A 16,926-nucleotide genomic window follows, 5' to 3' on the forward strand; every position below is an offset into this window, starting at 1 on the left:
TAAGCTCCATAACTTCCAATGTCCTGAAAACACATAGCAATGCTTGAAGTACCAATGTTCATTAGTTTATTAACCTAAATATAACTAATTAATATATAATAATAACTAACTTTTACCCAACCATCAAAACACAATAGTGTAATTCAGATTTAGATTCCTTTGAAAACAATACATATAATTAGATACAAGAAGCGTGAAAAGGCTGTTGCGGCGAGCCATCGACGGTGGAAGAAACCGACGATTTGACGAAATATTTCATGGTCACGCCCTTCCTTGCGGTTGTGTCTTTTTAAGGTTTCGCATATCTTCTTTTATACAAGGAATAAGAATCATAAGAAACCGATTACTAAACCCATCGTCATCTGCTCCGATTTCTACCACCGTCGTCATCTCTCCGCAGCAGCCGTTTTTCATGTATCCGCCTTAAACCACCGCTATCTATCATCTACACCATCTCGGATCTGGTGCGAGCTTCTCCTTTCACCGCTTACCACCGATTTAGTGAGAATCACAACATACATATTTAAATGTGAGTCAATATAGTTGTGACAGGATTTGGGGCTGTAGAGTTTAGATTTGTGGATGGGCAGGTTGGTGGGTGTGGCGGTGAACGACAGTGAAGGTCTGGTTGTGGAGGTGATGGCGGCGGTGGCAGTTAGGGGCGGTGGTGGCAAGAGGGGCTGTGAGAGAGACTGTGTAATTATATTAAGTCTTCAATTTGTTTTATTGTGTAGTTATTGACATATTTTTAATTAAAAAGATAAAATGACTAATTTGACCTCATGTGCAAAATAGCTGGGTTAAGGCCAAATGACAAACGCTGTTGGATTTGTAAACATAAAGGATAAAACAAATCAATTTTAAAGATACAGCACAAAGAGTGAAATTTGGTACAAACGTAAAGGATGATCTCTGTAATTTTTTCTATATAAGATGAGACAAAATCCACAACTCTTATGTGAAACTATAAATAATAACAACTGTGGTATATAAATCATAAATAAATGAGGCTCCGTCATACTTATTGAGGATGAGAATGAGGCCAACCAACAAAAGCAATAAACATTTAGCAATTACTCATATCAGGCATATAACACACAATCGAGCAATTATTCTAAGTAACACATAAACTAGAGTTTACGGTTTGAGGATCCAAGTCTTAAATCATTTTGTTTCAGTAAGTATGCAAGCTACCCCAAAGTATAAAAGCGAAAACGTAGATGAAATTACTCACTTGGAAAAAGCGAGTCCAGTGGTTAATCGTGCGCGTCCTAGATTGAAAGTTCTTGAGTTAATATTAAGTCCCAAAGATAGAATATAAATGCTAAAATAGTTCATAAAAACAAGGCTTAGGTTTTTAGGATTTTAAGTTACATTTTACAAAATGTGGTTAATAAAGTATGCATAAAATAAAATAAGTTTTACATGAAACTGGGTCTTTGATGTTTAGTTTTACTCAATCTTTGTTAAGTTTTACATAGGGGAGTTGGTTTAGTGCTAGAGTGCACGATCCCGCTAATGTAGGCATCAAGATTTGACTTTTAAATATTTGTTCGGTTTAGTCGGTTCGAGACTTGATAAAGCACCAAATCCTAATCCAACTTACCAAAAGATTTAAAGATATGAATCACTTCAATAAAATCAGTAGCTTAAACAAGTTTAAGAATTTTTATTAATTAAAGTCTCAAACTCGATTTTAACCAAGTGTAAGTCGGCCCAGTCTTAGTATAATACCAAGTTTGGTCACGACATACCATAATTTACAAAATATAAATAGTTTAAAGTAAAACATAAGTTAAAAATGTTAGGAAAGATTTTTGGTGGTTTGCACGGTGACTAGCTCGTTAAGACGAGTAGTTCGACTTTTACTAGGTTTATACCCGAAATTGGGTTCAAACCAAGATTTTTTCTACACTTCTATAACAAGCATATAATAACTAACATATAAAGAAAAACTTAGATCTAAAGTGTTTGATTCAACATGGTTGCTTAAAAGTTAATTAAAGTGCCTAAACGAGTGTTTGGTTTGGTTCGGTCCTTTACTCGGTATGAAACCAAGGATGGCTGCCACATCTCCAACACCGTAGAACTAAAATATAAAGGAAAACTCAAATATAGAATGTTTCATATAACACGGTTGCTTAAAATTTAATTAAAGTGTTTAAACGAGTGCTCGGTTTTGGTTTGGTCCTTAAACCGATATGAGATCGAGTATTGTTACCACATATCCAAAACCATAGAACTAAACGTAAAATTTCCAGATCAAAACTCAAACAAGAAACATAAACGAGTAAACTTCCCGAAAACGACCTAAACGGGCCTAAAATGCATAAATATGTGTTTGAATGCCCACAAGTCTTAAATAATGATGAAAATGGTTTTCTCAACATAAACTAACTTAGAACAACTAAAAATATCAAAAGCATATACCCGAAATGGATTGAAATGCAAGATTCTGTTCCATTGACGTTTAAAGTCAAACTTAAGAAAACTAGCTAGAATAACTTGCAACTTCAAACATATAACATTTCGGGTTTTCTTCCTTGTATTGTATTCTTTACCCGACCCATTTCGTCTTAGGTAATTCTTCAATAAAATCTCGTATTTATTAGTATATTTATTTTAATTAATTCTCTAATTTAATTAGTAATTGAGTATTATATAATAAATTAATAAATAACTATGTGGATAATGCATAATACACTCATCCATCAAACTTTAAACCTCTTTTGCACCCAGATCTCAAGACCAGGGACCAATTTGCAATTAAATCAAATTCGTTCCCTCCGTCCTCACCACCGATGACGCCATACCCCCCCCCCTTTCTTGAACCTTAATTTTCGTCCAAAATCATTAAGTTGATGTTATCAAATCAATTTCCAGCTCTAAAACGCGTCTACCGACACCTTAAACATGTTAATGATCATCATTTGACAACTTATTGATTTGTTTTTCAATTAAACGTCGCCACACCCACCTAAATATATTCTGACACTAAGCCCTAGCTCAATTACAAGCTTCGAAGTCGTCAAGACCCATATCGTTTTCGAGCTAGAGCCATAACTCTAAGTTCCTTGTTTTCCCTTGATTCGCTACTACTACTGGTAATTGTTATATGCTTTGAGTTCACTTGTAACCAGCAAACTTTAACCCCAAATCAATTTTAGTCAAAGATAATCAGTTAACCCGATTTGATTTTCTAAGGTTTGGTTTGGGGAAGAACAAGAACCGGGTATTGTTATAAATTTTCAGTTCCATCTTTTAATCAACATAAGTGCTGGCTCAGATGGCCAGCACCATCTTAACTAAAACTTATGAAACGGCTTGGGCGCCGCGGGTTCGAGACCTCCTAGGCCCGGTTTGTTATTTTTTTTATTTTTCTTTTTCTCCTTTCTTTATTAATTTTGAACATTTATTTGTTTATTAATCTATATAAAAAAGGTATAATCAATATAATAATGATAAATCTATCACTCGATTAACGAACCGAACTATTAGATGTTCAAATAAATTTTTTCGTTTAACTTTTTCATTAATATATATATATATATATATATATATATATATATATATATTATTTGAAAATCAAACCTAAATATAAATTAATAATAATACTAATAGTTAAACCCTAAAAGATTTTAGATCCATTTAAAAAAAACCCCATTAGTAACCGTTATGCCATGTTTCATTATTTTTTTAGACTTTCTAATTTACTTATATTATTTACAAATTTAATGATAGTTAAACTAATAATATTTTAATTACAATTTTACTTAAACCCGTCATAAGTCTTGTTATTATAATTATTTCGTTTATAATTAATATTACCGTTAACAACTAGGAACTTTTATCGACGTAACCCAAGGAGCTCAACTGTTTCTATCTTAATTTATGTCGCCAACTCTTCTTCGTTAATCCACTCTTTAAGGCGAATAATCAACCCCCCCCCCCCCTTTTTACTGTTTCACATTTTGGGGGCGTTATGCGTTCACAAGTTAATTTTGTTCATAATTTTCGCTACAATTCCACTATTTGCGTAGATATGCAATTGCTCCAATTGTTGGTACGTGAGAATGTAACTATGTGTTTATTTTTTAGTTATAGTTGTTGGTATCTCATCCTCATTTCGTATGATCATACGTCGCTGGAGTAACTAGACCCGTTTGGGATGAGAGAAATGGCTTTTTATTATTATTGTTATGCTAGTTGTAATGATTCATGCTTTTTCGCAAGGAATTTTCCTTTTCAATATTATTATGTACAAAAATCGTGATTACTTGCTCAATTTTATGTTGACAAACTATGTATTTTCACGCATGACGCAGATGGCTATTTGGGATGAAGCAAGAAAATAAATAGTAGATTGGACTTTAAGAAAATAAAGATTTATTTTTCTTATTATAAATATTTTATTGTAATGTGATTTCCTTTGAGACAATGTTTATAGTTTCTGTACTAGATATATGAAATGAAATAATTTAGATATTGACACGTGTAATTACTTTAGTGTCTTTTGAATACAAATTATGTCGCTTCCCCGCATGTTCCGTCGTAGGTTGAGTGACAAAACAATTTGGGAGGAAGAGGGGAGTATGATCATGGGAAAATGCCTGAGATAGATGGGTATTTATGGGGAAAGATTAGGGTTTGAAGGATTGGATAAAACCTTTGTCGGGTGGATAAACCGGTACACTTTGATGCTTTATTTAAAAATGACTTTTGAATTAAATAAATTATGACCATGGATAAAAACATGTTAGGAGGGTTCTAGACTAATTATGGATTGAGTCTTGGTTGGTTTGGATTGTTACAACACGAGTTATGGCCTTAAACGAGCTTAAGCGAACCAAAAACGTTAAAAAAACTAAGTTTGCTTAAACGAATTGTGGGTCGCACCACACAGCGGGCTAAGAACAGCCCTACGCGCCACGTAAGGTGGAGGTTCTCGGCCAAACTTTGATTTTTTGGCAATTTTAGTACTTGTAGTTCGTTTTAGGTTGTTTTAAGCACAAAATAAGCGTTTTGAACACCGTTAAAAACTTCGGAACGAAACGAAAAGTATGAAACATGATTACAACATAAAATTCATTAATTTAATAATATCCAAAGATCCGATAAACAAAACAGGTCGAGTTGGTTTACAATACAAAAACAACTATAAATCGAATCGAAAACGATAAATGTCACAGATGTGTCAGAGCAGTTTGGATGACCAATATATGATAAGTGATCACCAATACCCAACGATCATGCTTGAATGATTTGTGGTTTTAGCATGAGTTCTTTGGTTCGCCTGGTTCAAACAACGACAACAATGTTGTCAAAAAATCTATAGTATTCACCACTGAATTGTTTGGAGCCATGCCTAAGTGTCCATTTCATGTAAACGGGTGAAATACCAATGTAGCTACTATCTTACCAATACCCATGCTTGCTCGGCGTTTGTGAAAGTGTTCCCATATCCAACCAAGACAAAAGAAAAGAAGTTCAAAAAAGTGCAAGTGTCGGCAAGAAAAGATGTCGAGCGCACTTTCGGTGAGTTAAAAGCTAAATGTGGTATACTTAGGTGATCCGCCCGAGCTCATTAGAAGGAGAAGGTTAGGAACCAGATGCACGCGTGCATTATACTGTACAATATAATCATAAAAGACGACGAAAATGTGATATTATCGGTCTATATAAGGGATCCTCCTCCCGAGCCGGTTATTGATGATGATATCCTTTAATTTAAGACTTCGATTTGATCTCATAGAACATCTTGCAAGTCTAAACATCCCTTACTCAGACAGAGATTAGTTTAATTTTTTTATTTGTATATTTTTAATTAAAAAGTATTAATTCTAATGAAATTTATGTATATTTGTTTATATTAAAAAAAGAAAAATAATAGTCCTTCATGATTCTCCATACACCCTTTTATTCTCAATAAATCTTCATAAACTCCACCATTTCATTCTAGATTTGACGCGAACATCATACCCAACATGGACTAGAAGATGGGGTATTCAAGGTGGGTCGCTGAGGCGGACGAGGGGATGGGTGAAATCCGACAACCAATATCCAACTTCATTTGGGGAAGATGATTCATCAGAAGTTGAGGCCGATGGAGGAACAAGATATGATAATTGTTTGTGGTTATGATTAGTAGTGAGAGAAAGAGATGGGGAGGGAGGGGTGGGGAGTTATAATTAATTTATGTTGCGGAACAAAAATTCCTTTTTTTTTCTTTTAAGGGTGGAGTTTTCATATTAATTAATAAATGAAGTCATTTGTTACGGGTAATTAAGAGTTTTCTTTCAAGGTTTTCTAAAAGAATAAATATATTTGGAGCTAAAGTCGACATTATCTATAAGTTTCTTTTAATCTACTCTATCTATACTAATAAAAGAAAATAATCTGGACACATGGTATTCCGAGGTTTATTCTCACTATCAAATTCCCACCTAAATCATTTCTATTCTATCGATGAAAAACAAAAAAAAAATATCTTTGTTCTAAATATAGTATTGATTATAAATTCTACATGTCGTATTAATTGGTCAATCTCTATTAATTGAATTATTAATGCTATAAATTACAATGTAAACATACTTAATATAAAAAAAATATTAATATATATAATAATTACGTGTTATAAAGATATTTTCTTTAAAATTAAAATATATAAAAGAAATTGTGTTTAAAGAATACACTAATATTTAATTTTTTTGACATCTTCATATTGAAGAAAACTATAATAATTTTGTTTACTTTTTACAAATATCCAATGTTCAATAAGTCTTAAAAATCATAGACAAATTTTCCATTTTTTATATTTAGTATAAGACTATTATGACAGTTAAACAACATTGTGTTTATAAGGATATCATGAAAGCTATTCAAAAAGGAAAATCTTGTGTCTTTGTTTGTTTATGATTTAGGTTTTAGGGTATGGAGTGAAAAATATTTTTATGAAAGGCTTTAACTACATCCTTTAGATCTAAAGGCCTCATTATTTTAAATGATGCTTCCAGTGATATTGTTTTTTTTACATTAATTATCTTTTATTTTATTTGTATTAAATTATTCATTGTAATTTATGCATTAACTTATACCGTGTAATACACGGGGTTATAAAGCTAGTAACTCTTATAAAAACACATATTTAATTCACCTGAAACCTCACTATAGGGATTTTTATCCTCATTCTTTAGGATAGAGGGGGACACCAATATCTTTATACTGAAGCCCTTTGGTAACTATAAGTTTACAGAAAAGATATACGAATAGAAGATACAACTACTCACTCGTATTCCTTTTAATATAAAACCCTTTTATTGGAGGACAACTTCTTGTGGCACATACTAGCCAGTCGGGAAAGTGATACGTTAAGAGGAAAAGGAGGACGCATTGGTGTATATCATCCTAATCACGTCAACCTTGCCTTTTCCGATAATCAATCTTTGTAGAAATGGGTATATAAGTCTTACGTCAAATGAATAAGTATTGAGGCAACTGTTATTGTAAGGGTTGCTATGATTGTAAAGGCTTCCCTACTAGCAGTTATACCCCATTATCCTTATATAAGAATAGCATATGGGATAGATACTAGATTTTTTTCAGTAATTCACGCACCTATCTAATTTACTTCTAATTCTACTTCACATTTCATAGAGGGACTTGAACCCTTGACCTCTTAAGGAGGCGTGCCATCGGCCAATCAGACACACCAGGATACACGTGGTCAATTTGAAGATGAGGAAGAATGCTACTAGGCAAGGTACATGAATGTTGGTATCAATATCAACAACTATGCTCTGAATGCTCATGATGAATAAAACCAGGGTCAAGCATTATGTTTCTTGAAAAATCTAGGGCTTTGGACCTATACAAGTTATGGGCCTTATGGCACCATCTTAGCCCAACAAAAGCTATTTGTTATTTGTATTGGGCCAAATTCTTTTTAACATTGGGCTGCATTCAGAGCCTGTTCAAAGGGAACAACACTAAATGTCTAAAACTAGTCTGGAGATAAATCGACGTATTAATAGCACATAAAAGTAATGGCTCAGACTAGTTAGACTGCTGTTGCCATGAATCCTTAAAAAGATGAAGAGACCCCATTGATCGTTGGTTTCCTTGCCAGTGTCGGTGAAACATATTCCATTAATCGGCTTTAGTAATTTCTTTTTGAACGCTTTCAGTTTTATTTATTTATTTATTTTCAGGGTTTTATTCAAAAAGCATCCTAACCCGATTACTTAATCTAAGGAACGATGATCTGTTCTTAGCTTTATTTGGAGTTAAATTGTTAAAGTTTGAATTTGATCTTGATTTTAAATTGACATATCATTGAAATACAATGGAATTTGATAGTATATAGTTAATTCAGTATTATTACGAAAATAGGTAAGCAACTTCAGTTTCAACTAAGCATGATTTCTAACAGCCATCCTTCCTTTCTTGATGAACGTACTACTTGTTCAGTCATATTTTACCAGTATTCGGTTCCATTTTGAGAGCATGAAGTAGTTTGTTACAAATTATGAGTTGAAGTACTTTGTCACAGATTATGTACTTTACTCATCCAAAGCCACTACTGTTTTGAAATTGAAGATGCTGATACTTTTGGTATCATAAATTTGAATCAATTTGGAACCCTTTTTGAATTAACCGAGGAACAAGATGTTATACATGAGGAACAAATTGATCTATCTTTCATTGATGGATCTACAATGAAGACACGCTAAGCCACTAACAAGAGAAAGAGTACTGAGATGATAATGATGCTAATGGTGCACTTTAATGTAAAACTTGATAAAGATTTAGCTTGAACTGCATTTGGAATTGTAATCAGTTGTATTTTCGGTTTTTCACTTGTAACATTATTATTTTGATTTTGAAATATATATTGTTAGTTAAAATGTTGTTTTGTAAACATTATTAGTAGATACTTTTCAAGAGAAGTAATAAGCATGTTGTTATACTCACCCACTAAAATAATTGATCAGCTAACTTGTTTACTATCCTTTAAATAAATTGGTCACAAGGATTGCGTTTGCAATTGGGTTACACGATTTAGAATATGCCCGGGTTAGAGTTGATATTTTTGACAAAATAAAGGTATGGGTAGTATTCTGTTACACGCCGATTGCTAACCATGTAAATATACACTTGAGAGTTGAGACGTGTATTTGCATAAATCAATAGCATTACCACACATGTTAACCATGTAAGCTTGAGAGTTGAGATGATTGTAACCATGTAAATGTACGCTTGAGAGTTGAGACGTGTATTTGCATAAATCAATAGCATACCACACATGTTAACCATGTAAAATCAATTCATCACTTGAGAGTTGAGACGATTGTTAACCATGTAAATATACACTTGAGAGTTGAGACGTGTGTTTGCATAAATCAATTGCATTACCACACATGTTAACCATGTAAAATCAATTCATCACTTGAGAGTTGAGACGATTGTTAACCATGTAAAAATACATCAAGTTGTCGGGATATGATATTTGAGTGTGAAAATATGAATACGTGAAATTATGAGTATTGAGATCCATCTTCCGTTGACAAAATATTGTGGCTTAAAAGTTCCATGAGCACGTGAAGACCTGTTAGCTGTCACGTGCTTGGGGAATGGTGAATGGAGCATGTAGGTGTTTTATAAATAGTTGACTTTGCTTATAGTATATCACTTATTAATATTATTATTTTATATATAGGTGAACTTAGCAGCCTTGAAATAAAGAAATATTATTACGGTAAAACCAAAGGCACTTGATTATGAGTTAGATCTCCTCTTCGAATGCAACTCTCGAATGATTCAGCTATGAAAGAAAATAGTTCATATTGAAAACTGCAAATATAGTTAAAAGAAGTAGAGTAAATTACATGTTTTAGAACGACGCTCCTAAAGTTTGAGCCATCACCATTTTAATGTGGGATAGTCTTTACTAAAACTGAGTGTTGAGGAAGTGATTGCAAAACAGTGTGTTAAAGAAACATCAAACTCAAAGAAACGCACAATCATATTCTATTTTATGGTTGGCTAGGAGGTATGGCCCCTCAGACCCGCACAAGGGTGCTTCCTTGAATCACGCCAAGGGGATGATACGAAATCACAATAGTTTGATTGGATATGAGTTACACACTTCCTAGTGCTCATTATGATTTCTCATTTGGTATTTAAGTTAATCCAAATGACCAAAAATTGCTAGATATCACTAAAATCATTAACAATGATCTTTTAATATTTTCGGACAGTGGATTAGAGTACATTTAAATTAAGGTCATTTCAAATGTGGTGCAGTAGTAGGAAGTATAGGTTCTTCAACGAAGACCCAGGTTCAATCCTCATAGACAACACTTTAGGGAGGGCATGGGTGGCTCAATGAAGAAAGACCTGGGTCTTTTTGATCTCCGGTTCTATCTCGAGGGTGTATGGGTTTTACCACAAGTGGTCATTCGGATGGGTGGGTTTTTCCGAAACTAGAGATAATTTGGAGGCGCTTAAGGGCTCCGTAAAGCTTGGATGCCCCAACTGACGATGACCTTTTATAATTGAAACACCCCATACAAATTACAAGGTACCTAGGCAATTATATGTTTGTAAAAAAACGAAAAAACGGGTACATTCAAATCAAGTTGTAGCATAGAATTTAAAAACAAAATTGGGATGGCGCCTAAAAAGCGGTTCCAAGAGACAGAAGCTTCCCGGTGTCTTCTCGCGTTGCTTGCATTCCATGTGCGATTAGCATAAACCCCAACTCTTCACTTCTCTCTCAATTATTAATTAATTAATCATCCAGCTCAAAGTCATATTATTAACAACAACAATTTGAAAGCATTTAAGGCTGATCCGTTCTCCACTGCGACATTCTAGGGTTTCACCGGCAACCACAATCCTACACCGCTCAAGCACACTATAGTACACTTCACCAAGTGCATGCCACAATATTTTTATTTTATTTTATATTATTTTGGGGTCAAATAGATCTCACTATTTCAAAATTATGTTATGTGACTCCTTAAGTTATACCACCGATCATTAATTATCAGCTTCAAGTGCGGGATTACACATGGAAATCGATTGCATGTTACCCCCTTAATCTGCGTCATGTTTCTGCCTTTGTCTTCCTATATAAATTGTCTAATGGACTTGTCTTTGATCATCACACTCTATCGTTTTCCCGGAATTTCATCCTGCTATGTAAGTATTTGATTTCACTTGCTGCTTATTGCATATTAACTACTTACAAGCAACTTTAAACTTTGTCTTGATTAGATAGCTGTTTAGATGATGCTACATTTAGGTTCAATTGTTTTAGCTTAGGAAATATATGTTTTCTAAATATTTAGTGTTTGTCACCAGTTGCAAAAGATAGTGTTAGTTGTATAGCTTACTAGAAATGTGTCCGCGCGATGCAGACGTAACATGCTAACCTTTTTTTGCATTGCATATAAAACTATAGCAATACTGTACTCTAACTTATAGAATATAAAATGCTCATTTTATGGTGTAATTTTAAAAGAAAATGTTAACGTATCAAAAATTTTATGGTTAAAGATGGGGGCACAAGTGTAAGTAATATTTAAATAACCAAAAGTTGAGTCAAACTTAGAGCAAATGTGTAATTTATAATTAGTTACGTGAATGGAATAGGACAAAAGACTAATTTGTCCTCCTTACCTTTGCATAGTTGTTGTATCATAAGCTATATTTACTTGAATTTGGTACTGCCTTAAAGTGCCCATATGAAATGCATTATCTAGTAGTATAGATATGTTTTGAAAATAGTTTGAATGGAAGAAGTTTGCTTTTAGTTTCTCATTATTCAATTTACTTAATCCATCCTTTAATGGAACAGTTATTAGATTCTTGGAACAGTGCACGGTGATAACATGAACCAAGCCATCTTCCTACCGTTTTATCTTGGATTTCTGGCTTGGTTATGTGTCTTCTGTGTGAAGGCTGAAGATCCATACAGATACTTTACTTTTGAAGTTACATATGGACAAATTTCACCTCTTGGAGTTCCTCAAAGGGTAATAAATAATAATCAACATAATTCTAGTTGTTTTCCGGTAAAAAAGTGATGCTGACTTTGTTAATTATTGTAGGGCATACTCATCAACAGGCAGTTTCCAGCGCCAACTATCGACTGTGTCACCAACGACAATGTTATCGTCAATGTTATTAATAAGCTAGATGAACCCTTTCTGATCACATGGTTAGTATTCCTTTGTTTTTGGCTGCTTATTGAACTCTTTGGTCAGTACATATGTAATGCCTTCATAATTGGAAAACAGGAATGGTATCAAACAGAGGAAAGCTTCATGGCAAGACGGAGTGTTGGGGACAAACTGTCCTATTCCACCAAACTCAAACTGGACATACCAAATGCAAATGAAAGATCAAATTGGATCTTACTCTTACTTCCCTTCAACCAAGATGCATAGAGCTTCTGGTGGTTTCGGTGCAATTAATATCCGACAAAGGTCCGTGATCTTTGTCCCGTATCTTAAACCAGTTGAGGAGTTCACCTTACTCATCAGTGACTGGTGGAAATCGGATCACAAGGTTTTTTATTTGTCTCCTTGTTCTTATTACATAAATATAAGGTTTATTGTATACAATTACAAACAGTTAATTCGGTTTCTTTTTTTTTTTAAATCAGGTTCTATCTCAAACTCTGGATTCTGGGAAACCGCTTCCTATGGCTGATGGTCTTCTTATCAATGGACGCGTTTCTTCCACCTCTTTTACTGCTCAAGGAGGTATTATATATATATAAATGCACACACACACACACACACATTCACTCATGTATACAATGTAAAAAATATTGTGTATGATGTTGGATATTTGATTGTGTTTCAGGTCAATTATACATGTTTAGGGTGTCAAATGTGGCGTTGACTACTTCAGTTAATTTTAGGATCCAAAACCATACACTGACACTAGTAGAAACAGAAGGATCACACACATTGCAAGAATCTTATGAATCATTTGACCTTCATGTCGGTCAATCGGCTTCTTTCTTGGTCAAACTCAATGCTCCTGTAAAAGACTATTTCATCGTTGCTTCAACTCGTTTTACCAAACCGACTCTTACTGCTACTGGGATCCTTCATTATGCCGGTTCTCAGACCCAAGCTTCTTTGCCACTTCCTGTTGGTCCCACTTATCACATACACTGGTCAATGAAGCAAGCAAGAACAATCAGGTATCACATAGTAGCATTAACATTTGAGTCTATTTTATTCTATGATCATAGATTTACCATTATACTCTTTTCTTGTTCTTCCCAGATGGAACTTGACGGCGAATGCAGCTAGACCTAACCCTCAAGGTTCATATCATTATGGTACAATCCCGGTAACAAGAACAGTTGTGTTGGCTAATTCAGAAGCTAATATTAATGGCAAGCTTAGGTATGCTGTGAATCAGGTGTCATATGTTAACCCAACAACCCCGTTAAAGATTGCTGATTATTATAACATTTCTGGAGTCTTCAATGCAAACTCACTTAAAGATACACCCCCTTCATTCCCTCCAATTTTTGGTGTCTCGGCTCTTAGCTTCACTCTTCATGATTATGCGGAAATCGTCTTCCAAAATAACGAGAACACCATTCAGTCATGGCATCTTGATGGTTACGATTTCTGGACAGTTGGGTAAGCTTCTTTTTTTAGCTTTATTCTATTTTTTTTTGTTTTTTTAAGTATCAACTGAAATCGTAAGATAGCAATTTTCAAATTGTAGGTTTGGGTCAGGTGTGTGGAACTCCACACTTAGGAGGAGATTTTATAATCTAAATGATGCTACAACAAGAAACACTGTTCAGGTACATTGATTTTATGGGTCATTTAAATTTCTGATGTTTTATATAAAAGATGAAATCTTGAACAAATTGTTTGTGATTTCTTGGCAGGTGTATCCAAAGTCATGGAGCTCAATATTGGTTTCTCTGGATAACAAGGGTATATGGAATCTGAGGTCTGCAATTTGGCCAAGGCGATACTTGGGACAAGAGTTGTATATTCGCGTATGGAATGATGAAAAGAGTTACCGCACCGAATATGATATCCCAGAAAATGCATTAAGATGTGGTTTGGCACCACCCAAGTAGGAAATCTTGAATTATTGTTGAATTTAGCTTTGTATTATTTGTAAGTTATTGTCATATTTAGGCGGTTACGAGGGTGTAATCGCGTTTAAGAAGAGGAAAGAGCTTGATTTTCAGTATCCTTTGTAGTGTTTGAGTTTGATATTCTTATTGTTATTGTGTAATAAATGCCTATGCCTTTTAATTTTTGTAACTAGAATTATTGACTATTTGAATCATGTGTTTTTTTTTTTGGCTGGACCACGTAATGGCCTAAGATATTTTCCTTATTTAGTAGGGTTGATTGAGTGATGCAGGCTGGACCTTTTAGTTTAAAGCCATAAGAATTAAGATATAACCTAGTGGTGGGGGAAAACTCAGTTCCAGACCCGGTCCTACCTGACCCGCATGTACGAGCCACATTTAGGTCCCTCGGAAAAATATGCGCGGACCTGCCGAAACCGGTTCCAACTTTACCCGGTCAAAACCCGCACCCAACCAGCCAAAACCCGATAAAAGCCCGGCGACCCGGTCAAACCCCCAACCATACCCAACCGCTGCCTACCCGACCCAAAGTTCTTGACTTTTATTGACCATACCCGACCCGGCCAAAACCCGATAAAAGCCCGGCGAACCCGGTCAAACCCTCGACCATATCTGGAACCGCTGCCTACCCGACCCAAAGTTTTTGACTTTTATTGACCATACCCAACCCAGTTCCTACCCGAGCTCTGCTCCTCTAAAACCAATTTCTGTTAGGCCCAAAGTAGACCAATTTTTTTTGGCTCGAGCTTGCTAGTACAGTAGAAACTCTATAAAATAATACACTTGGTACCACCAAAATTTATTAATTAAAAGAGTTATTAATTAATCGATAAATTAATAATTATTAATTTATATATTAATTAATATTTTATTAATTTATAGTAGAATACTTAGTTTACAAACACCTTTCAAGCTTCCACTTAATTATTGTATACAATGCATGTATATCAAATGAACGGCCCGATTTGAAAGAAACCTTCAATCTCCCAAGTTGAATTGAAAAATGATCCAAGAAATTATTGAAAGCGTTATTGGAATTAATAAAGATGATATCGATGAAGAAGATGATGAAAGTTCTGCAATGGAGCCCCCTTCGCGAAACGAAGCTATTAAAGCTGCAATCACATTGAACAATTTCTTGTTGAGCTATGAGAAAACAACACCAGAAGTTCTTACCATGCTAAGGAAAATTAGAGACGAGATTCAAGGGGAAATTGATTTCAACAAAAAACAAAAGACAATTGAGTCATTTTTCAAGAAATCTTCATAAATCATTCATGTAATATACTATATATAAGGAATTATTAATTTATATTTTATATGGGGTCTAAAGAAATTATCAAAAATGTATTATCTTATAATTTTAGCGAATTATTAATTTAGCACCCTATCCCCGAGTCGGGACCGGCAAAAAATATTATCTTAGAGAGTTTATTAAATAATCGAGTATTAATTTATAGAGTTTCTACTGTAGCTTGAAATTTTGGCTCGTTTTTCTCGTTTTTTTTCTCAATCTTGTCAACCTAATTAAATTTTAAGTTAAATACAATTTTAATTAAATTATACAAGGCTATCAAAATATACAATACCAATATACCAATTAGTGATAATATAATAAACTAGTGGCAGAGTCATCTTCGAGAATGTGTGGGCCTTCACAGACTTTGTGCAAGTGAAAAAAATGGACCCTTGCATAAACTTTTATGCGTGTGTGTGTGTGTGTCTATATATATATATATAAAGGTGGGTTGTTGTAAAATAATGGCTTATTGTACAGTTTCATAAAATAACCCAAACTAGTTCATGATCAAATTCATCGATTACAAATCCATTCTGATCCAAATTCTGAACTATCGCTCTATCTCATCCAATTTCTAAAGTCAAAAACCAAATCAAAATGAAACATCGTTGAGCATCAAGAATCTTCAAAATTGATCAAAAATGATGATTTAATCATTCAAATTGTTGTGTAGAAGGATTTAGAATCATCAATTGATTATGAAATTGCAGAATACTATACTCAATTGAGCTCTGATTACAATTCAAAATATTACGTTTAAACGTTCTGAACAAAACTGAAGACACTAAAACGTTCTGACCAAAACGAACACATTTAAACGTTCGAGTTAAACGTTTTGACCAAAAACGAACACCTTTAAACGTTCTAAACAAAACTGAAGACACAAATACGTTCTGACCAAAACGAACACCTTTAAACGTTTCAAGATAAACGTTGAAGTTAAACATTCAAGTTCAGAACAAAAAGTTTCAGAACCCTAATCAGAGCTCAGGTATGAAATTAAACGTTCTGGACAAATCTTTAAACATTCAGAAGCTCAAATCCTATACGACCACCTTATTTTTTTCCCATCAACTACTACTTTAAGCTACACTTGAACCTCATCTTTAGTCACTCTTCTCTCAAGTCTCCTAGACCATTTTTCACATTAAAACATAAAATAAAATATAATACTAGATTCATTAAAACATTAAAAAAATAACTATTTATATAAAAAAGATTAATTCATAACATCTGAAAAGCTGGTATCGGGATCATCACGTCGCCCGGTTGAATGATTGGATACTTTTTAGAATGTTCCACGCTACCAAGTGTTTAAATGCATCGTCACGGTAGCGTCTGTACTCTCGAAGGACCTTGGCAATTGCTTCAGCCGTCGTAGTACGTAAAGTATGCGGTTGTAGAGTTTGTTGAATATGGTAATCTTGTGTTTCAAATCCCACCACTATGAAGTGATTTGGCGTTCAACAACAAAATTTTG

General features: G+C 34.0%; 1 protein-coding gene across 1 annotated transcript; it reads left to right on the plus strand.

Annotated features, from left to right (window-relative positions):
• Nucleotides 1-11,866: 11,866 nt before the first annotated feature.
• LOC143573040 (L-ascorbate oxidase homolog) lies at nt 11,867-14,128 on the plus strand. The gene is made up of 8 exons (XM_077058023.1): nt 11,867-12,038; nt 12,114-12,223; nt 12,303-12,573; nt 12,671-12,770; nt 12,874-13,219; nt 13,305-13,670; nt 13,759-13,840; nt 13,928-14,128. Exons 1-8 carry the CDS (start codon nt 11,895-11,897, stop codon nt 14,123-14,125), a joined length of 1,617 nt encoding a protein of 538 aa, XP_076914138.1. The 5' UTR covers nt 11,867-11,894; the 3' UTR covers nt 14,126-14,128.
• The last annotated feature ends 2,798 nt before the right edge of the window (nt 14,129-16,926 follow it).

The sequence above is a fragment of the Bidens hawaiensis genome, unplaced genomic scaffold (genome assembly GCF_021521415.1).
Source record: "Bidens hawaiensis isolate Kalapana, Puna unplaced genomic scaffold, B.hawaiensis_p1.1 tig00026187_1, whole genome shotgun sequence".
Lineage (NCBI taxonomy): Eukaryota > Viridiplantae > Streptophyta > Magnoliopsida > Asterales > Asteraceae > Bidens > Bidens hawaiensis.

What these genes read in the sequence shown, in the direction of transcription:
- LOC143573040 (XM_077058023.1), top strand. Translation starts at nt 11,895, where the DNA reads ATGAACCAAGCCATCTTCCTACCGTTTTATCTTGGATTTCTGGCTTGG. An exon ending in CTCTTGGAGTTCCTCAAAGG is followed by an intron (nt 12,039 to 12,113) that starts GTAATAAATAAT and finishes TAATTATTGTAG; the next exon opens with GGCATACTCATCAACAGGCA. An exon ending in AAGCAAGCAAGAACAATCAG is followed by an intron (nt 13,220 to 13,304) that starts GTATCACATAGT and finishes TGTTCTTCCCAG; the next exon opens with ATGGAACTTGACGGCGAATG.